Below are 7,973 nucleotides of genomic sequence, written 5' to 3'. Positions count from 1 at the left end.
TTTCACCCCCTCCCCCACCCCCACCCAGCCCCCTTCAATCTATACGCACTTTTGATTTATAATATTGTTTTCTTTTTTTTTATTGTTTGATCATTTTTCTTTCGTTCTGTTTCTTACTTTCTTTTTCGCTTTTTTATTCTTTTTCTTTTTTCGTTTCTACAAATTTGATTCATTTTCTTTTTTTTTATTTCAACTATCTGTCTTCTTTCTTCCCTTTCTCCCTTACTCACACTCTCACACTCATTCTCTCTCACTCTCTCTCTTTCTCTCTATTTTCACGTTCTTATTTTTTATTCTTGATTGGAAGAATAGGTCGAGAAATATCGACGTTTTGTTCGTTTGTTTGTTTCCTCTTTTTTCTTCTTTTTTCTTCCTCCTATTATACCACTTTTCTTCTATCCCGTGAGAGAACGAAAAAATGGCACAGACAGGATTAAAAGACTCGAATAATTTTTAATAGTCACGAACCGAGATAATACTTACGATATTTTTTACTACGCCAATTTATTTTTATTTTATTTTATTTTAATATTATTTGGTTTCTTTTTTTTTTATTATTATTTTTTCTCATTCGTTTAGAACGATCGATGAAAATTCTTGAAAATATACTACTACAAATGTGTGCGCGCACAAACACACGCACACGCACGCGAATGTTTATTTTTTATTATTACACGTTCTGTTTTTCCAACGAATACCATTCGTATTCGCGTAGGCATAGAATTTGTGATTCCATCGACGAGCTTACCACCTATCGATCTTTCTATTGGCCGAGCGAAAAAAAAATAGTAAAAAGGAAAGAATAGAAAAGCAAATAAAAAAGAGGAATAAAAAAAAGAAGGAAAATAAAATAGAGAGAGAGAGAGAGAGAAAACGAACTAACGTATATAACATTTACGTCTATGGGTTGCACAAAAGTTTAATCGCTTATATCACCCCCTATCCCCCACCACACCCCAAGCCCCTATTCTTCATTGCGTTGTTTTTCTTTCATTCTTTCTATCTCTTACGTTTTTTCGCATTATTTCATTTCATTGTTATAATATGGTCGATAGAATGTGAACGGGAGAAAAAAAAGAACGTGAACGAACAACCAGGAGAGGAGGTTGCACAAAAATGCATCTGCGTCATCGTCATCATCGTCATTACGAATTCTGATATCACGTTCATTTTCACGCATTCATAATAATTTAATCATTTATCTTTCTCACCCTTTCTCGTGCGCGCACACATACACACACACAGACAATTCTCATGAATTCTAATCATTATCTTACACAATCAACCACATGGATATACGATTTGATTCTTGTCGTTCGCGTTTGACGAACGGGACGAACTCGATTAATTGTTTTTATTTTTTCGTATTTCCTATAATTAAAAATATTTTAATAGGAAAACAAATTATATCGAAAGAGAATACAAATTTATAAACGAGACAATAAGAAAGAGACGAACGACGAGGGCTTATTTTTTAACAATAAGTCCAAATTAACAAACAAAAAGTAATAACAATAACCACTAATAATAATAACAATAATATAATAAACGAGCGCGCACACATACACACGATACAAAAACGAAATGATATAGAAAAAAACAAAAAAAAAGAAGGGGAGAAAATATAATTTAAAAAATAAACAAACAAGAAAAGAAAAATAGAAAAAAAAGAAAAAGATAATATTGGGCCGGGTCTTTCGCATTTGCATTTCCATTTTTGTGTCTTTGTCCTCCCCGTATGGCACAGACGTGGACACCATATACCAGGTGCTGAAGCAGGCAGGCGAGATACGTGGAAACTCGACAAACTCACCGCCTACGCCTCCTACAGCAGATCATCCTCCTTCCGGTGCAGCACCTTCCGGTTCAGCGAGGGCCTCCTCCCACCCTTGTTCCTCGTCCACCTCTGGTAAGGCACACTACCGATTCCTATCGATCTTCTATACCCTTCTTCTTCTATTCTTCTTCTATTCTTCTTCTATTTTTCTTCTTCTTCTTCTTCTTCTTCTTCTTATCAAGAATAAGAACAAAAATTATAGAAACAAAATATATGCTCGTCTCTCTCTTTAACACCGGGACATGACTCGTCATCTCATTCTATCCTTTTCTTATACTTTTTTTAATAATTATCTTACTATCTCTCTCTCTCTCTCTCTCTTTCTTTCTTTTTCTCTTTCTATCTTTCTATTTTCTCTTTGTATTCAATATGTATATTCGGATTTATTCTTTTCCGTTGTTTCTTTCTTCTCTTTATTCACTTCCTTCCTGTTTAAATGCCAAGTTATCTCCCACGAAGCGTAAATAACCACCACGAACGTGAATGCATTTTGAATTTTATTTAAAATTATAATTCTTTTGGCGCGTGTTTGTATATTGGTATAAAAATGATGAGAGTAAATTTTTACGATGCGCGCGCACAGCGACACCAAATTATAACACGATGAAGTTAGCCGATATTTACGATGCGCGCGCATTGCGATATGAAATTAACAGCACGAAGTTAGTCGCGTTTTAATCAGCCTGGGGTATTGTTCACGTGTACCGTATATGTTATTTCTTTTCTTTTTTTCTTTTTTTCACTCTTATAATTACAATGATTAGCGTGAAATTCTATTACAAATAAAAGATTTTAGAAATCTTGAATACAATATTGTTATTTTATTTCTCGACGATAAATTTTGAATAATATATTATAGATAGATTCTCTCCGTCTACGATGACGGACATACTTTCTCATGTTTATCGTTAGAAATGATGATGTATGATAATCAAATCGGATTTTGATTCTATCGCGATTGATTGCAACTAGGTGGGAAAGTGTTTGACGTCATTGGTAATTTTCATGCTCGCTCTCAGGTCTAATCATAATCCAGTAAAACGCAATTCACGTTCGTGGTATCACGCATCGTGTGAGAAACGTAGCATAAATTATCTTTCTCTTGTATTATCATCAGCTTCCGAGCTATCAAATTTTTCGTAAAGGTTCGAATCTTTTGTTCATTTTCTATTAATTCAAATTTCGAAGATTATCTCTCACTATATCTATTATAATAATTATATAATATTATTTATCTATCTGATAGACGAGAGAAAATAATTATTTTTCTTTCTTTTTATAGTAGATAAAAAAAATATTCGTACGCGGTAAACAGGTGACGTGATATCTTCTTTTCTGCATCGTTATCAAATTTTAACTGGAAAAATTTGTGTCGGTTTAAAAACAAAAAAGTGTTTCTTTAACCCTTCTTTGCATGATTTTTTCTTTTCTTTTAAAATAAATCAGGGTGATGTAATTAATGCTCTAGATTAAAGGAAAAATATTTTTAAAAATCCTAGTGCTATTTTTTGACAACTGCGTTTTGTTGTACGCAATAGTCGCTTAAAAAGTTGCCAGCAACAACAAATATACAGTACAAGGGTTTTGAGTACCTTTTTTTGTTGACTAAATATTATGATTGAAATTTCCATCATCATGCAAAGAAGGGTTAAAACAAGCCAATTTTCTTTTCTTTTTTTTCTTTTTTTAAATCGAACAGAATCTCTTCAAGAAAACTGAATAATTATTTATAGTTCGAGTTATATTATAATCTTCGAAGTTTTCTTTCGCACAATTTCATAGGATGGAATGTATAATCGAACACAAAGCCTTCACCGAATACATTTTCCGAATTCTAAGAGAAATTATTTACAACGTGAATCGCGCGATATATGGTAACAGGTAAAACAATTCGTAAAAACAAAACAAATGAAAGAAAAGAAAAGAAAAGAAAAGAAAAAAGAAAAAAATATCCGAATAATCGACCCTCCTCATCTCTCCTTCGAAGCTCGCTCCGTTCGTTAATGAAAAACAAATTGTTTATTAACATATTATCGTATATATATATATATGAATAATTTTCGTCGACGTTCGAATCGTAATTAATAATCAAATATACAATATAATATATTAAACAACGATATGATCGATATTACATGAAAAAAAAAAAAGAAAAAAAAGAAAAGCCCATAAATTTAATATATAATAATCACTTTAACATAAGATTAACGACACCATCACCACAACATTCTCGACGTATAATAATTAGATAATAATAATTTAAACATAACTTGCGTGTTAGAAAGACAAATTACGAATCATTTATTAACGTCATAGCATCTGCTGTTGCTGCTGTTGCTGCTGCTTATCTTTTCATCCCTGTAATATCTGCTTTCTATATCTTAAAAAAACAAAACAAAAAACAAAAATAGAAATCAAACAAAAAATCCGATTGACTAAATGGAAGAGTTACGAGAGCAAAAACCACAAGTTGAAGTATTATCAAAGGGTTAGTTATTCAAGTATTCGATTTATTTTCAAGGAGTCCCGAACGAAGAAGGTTCAAGAGGGTCCTACAAAACATCAAAGAACTTTTCTAAAATCAAAGATTAACGATCAGATCTATTTACTTCCTATATATTATATATTATATTATATAATATATATCTCTCTTTCTCTTTCTCTCTTTTTTTTTCTTATAATCTCTTCCCGTTAAAAAGTGAAATCTTTCTTCGTAACGCGACAATTATAAAAATTCTATCGCTTTTACATATACATTGCCATATAAATAATATTATTTCTTAATCTCGCCACAAACACTTCTTCGCCTGTTTTCAATTGAATAGCAAAATAACGATTGATTGATTTGATTGATTTGATTGATTTGATTGATTGATTGATCTTCCTACGTTGAACGGGCACACTAACCCCACCCCAATCCACCCCAATTCAAAATGTCACCGAACAAATGCAAAATAAAAATATTCTTTTTATCACAACGCCTCGAACCCAGGATAGGGAGGGGGGGGGAATGAAAAAGAAATATCAATATAATAACATGCACAAATTTAAAGTTTTAAGTTATTTAACAACGAGTCTTCTAACGAATGCATTTAAAAAAAGAATTTATTATCAATTTGAAATAAGACAAACCCTTTCGTTACTTTAGAATAATATTCTTCTTCCTGATTTCATTAGGACTTTGTCCTGTTATAATAGCTTTTTTTTTATTGCTATTTCTAGGAGCGATTTATTGATTTATTTAAAGAAAAAAAATAATATTAATTCCATTAAAATAATATCACTAATGGTAATATCGAAAAGTGTGCATATTCCACGTAGGTAATTTTTGATGTTCGCGATTAAGTTTTTCAATGCCATCAATGGCAACTTATTTTGTGACCATACAGAATATAATATTACTTACCTTCAAAATATACTTTTATTAGGATTCATTCGATACACGGATCAATAGAATCACAAGAGAATGCTCAAGAGATTTTTTTTTTTTAATTTTATTAATAGAGGAATATATACAATCAATTCACAGCTGAGAATTATAAGTAATTTTTGTTAACTCTGATACATTGATGTGAATTGTTACTAAGATAAGTGTAAACGGATATAATTGTTACTATATAACCATATCATTATTTGAAGAAAATCTTACTCCTAAGTCACAGGGGTAGATACTTTTTAATCTACATATTAAATTAAAGTTTTCCAACAATTCTTTACAGACAAACTATAGAATCTTTTTGACGATTATAAGTCGGTACACCATATAAACATGGATGCCGACTATAGTCGGCGTGTTCGTAACGAAAGGGTAAATAAAGCTTTTAGTCCTCCCCCGACCCACACTCACACCCACACACCCACACCCACTCACCCAGTTGTGATCGAGCTTAAAGGGGATAAACAATATTGTTTTTTTTTCGATATTTCTTTTGTTTAAATGAAATTAATAGAAAAATAATAATAATAATAATAATAATAATCGTAATATATCCAATAAAAAATATATTAAAAATAAACGACTAGCAAATCTAAAACCAATAACAAATAAAAAATATAACAAACGAAACAAAAGCTCCGATCATTCGATTGGCCAGGACGAGGAAGCGGAGGATCCATGTCAGGCACGCGTCCATTCGGACAACCGCTGGTGTTGATGACCCAGGAGTCACCACCTTCGACCTCGTCGTCGAGGTCACCAGAGACCCCTATTATGCGCAGAGAGCAGAGCGTCAACAGAAGACGATGACCCTCGATCGAACTATACATACAATACATACATTCTTTCTTTCTTTCTTTCATTTCTTTCTCTCTCTCTCTCTCTCTCTCTCTTCTATTCTTTTTTTCCTTTTATCTTTTTTCATTTGTAATATACTTACACGTGCAAAGAACAACAAAATATCCTAACAATAAATATTTACATATCGTTTACATATTGAACAAAATGTTCATATACAATTTTTATAAGAGGACAGGTATATATATATATATATATACCTGTATATATATATATCTAAAGATTTTAGATTAGATGTTTACGTATAATTATCAGATTTTTGTTTTTCATAGAAAATATAACCCCTCATCGATTAACTTTTTTTATTATTATTATTATTATTATTATTATTATTATTATTATTATTATTATTATTTTTCGTAAATGAAATATGAAAGAAATGTGAGAAGATACACCGATGTTATTATTTTTTTAAATGTACTGGTAATTATGACACGGTTGACGGGTTAAGTAAAAAAAAAGAATATTTAAAAATTTTATGACGATTTATTTTATTATTGTAATTATTTATATCATTAAGCGTATATTATAATTTTGTAATATATTTTAATTTTTTGTTGTTGTTTGTTATAATTCGATCAAAACATTTGGAGAATAACGTAAGGAATATTTATTAATTTTATGAAGTAATTATTCGTAAGATTCATATCTTTTTTTGTTTTCTTTTTTTTCTTTTTTCAATTGTTCAACTTAACTTTCCATTGTCACGATTATCGAGGAATAATATTTAATACGAAAGAATAATCATCGGTCTCTTGATTGATGACAAATTACGCAGGATCATTGCAACGATATTAAAAAATAAGAATAATTATTAATAATATTAATAACAATAGTAATAATTGTAATGATAGGCTTCGCTTGGATGAAAAATATTGCTGGATCGATTAGATTACGATAAAGAGGAAAAAGAAAAAAATATAAAAACAAAAAAATATCGAACGCAACATATTCATACGATCCAATTTTCTTTTTTGTTTTAATATTTTTTTTTTCTTTTCTTTTTTAATCATCTTCCCCCGCGTTAGGAATGTTATGTTTTCTCGTTGAGTAAATGCCAAAACGGAAAGGAACAATATTAAAAAAAATATATTTACATGAATTTTGAGTATAAATAAATAAAAATGTGAAAACCAAAACTCTTAGACTCTAAATGAAAAATAATTAGAGTATAATGATCAATCGGTATACACACACACAAACATACACACACACACCAACAAATATCCTGACACATGTAAGCGCGCGGTGTTGTTTAAAATATTAAAAAAAAATATGATGAATATGATAAGAAAAAGAGAAAAAGATGAAAGTGGGGGGGAATGGGAGGGGACAATAGAAACAGAGAGAGATAGATATAATAGAACCAACAAGGTATTCTCTTCTCATAGTCATCGTCATCATCAAAGATCCGACACTTGACCCCATACGATCGATAATCCATACACGCGGTTCAATATACCTTTTGTTATAGCATTCGAGCTGACAGCATTCAAGCAGAATCTATGTTGAATGTCCGAACTCTAGTTCTATCTCTCTTTATCTTTCTAGAGTAAGGTTAATTGATTTCACCAGTATGGAAACGTTAAAGCTGCTATACTACGAACGATAAAATAGATTTTACATTTACACAATGGTCTATCCGATCTTAATTTTATTTTTCGCAAATTATATATAACAAACGTTTCGATTTATAATGGGATTTACGATAATAAATATATTATTAGAAAAAAAACATAATAAATAAAAAAGAAAAATATGAATAATTATTTATAGGTAAATTGTATCGCGTTGATTAGTGATAATTGTTACGCTACGATTGCGATTTTTAACGTAACGATT

The 7,973-nt window shown here is 30.5% G+C and overlaps 1 protein-coding gene across 1 annotated transcript in view; it reads left to right on the top strand.

Moving 5' to 3' along the window:
* Nucleotides 1-6,163, top strand: part of LOC106787752 — a gene marked incomplete in the record, with an annotated part of 66,805 nt that extends 60,642 nt beyond the window's left edge. The window contains 1 exon segment of the mRNA XM_014750383.1: nucleotides 5,932-6,163. Within this exon segment, the coding sequence (XP_014605869.1) occupies nucleotides 5,932-6,083 (152 nt within the window).
* Between the last annotated feature and the right edge of the window lie 1,810 nt (nucleotides 6,164-7,973).

This window comes from Polistes canadensis, unplaced genomic scaffold (assembly GCF_001313835.1).
Source record: "Polistes canadensis isolate GaletaPanama2010 unplaced genomic scaffold, ASM131383v1 scaffold_114, whole genome shotgun sequence".
In the NCBI taxonomy this organism is placed as follows: Eukaryota; Metazoa; Arthropoda; class Insecta; order Hymenoptera; family Vespidae; genus Polistes; species Polistes canadensis.
Note: the sequence above shows the minus strand (reverse complement) of the source record. Positions and strands in the feature narration are given on the sequence as shown.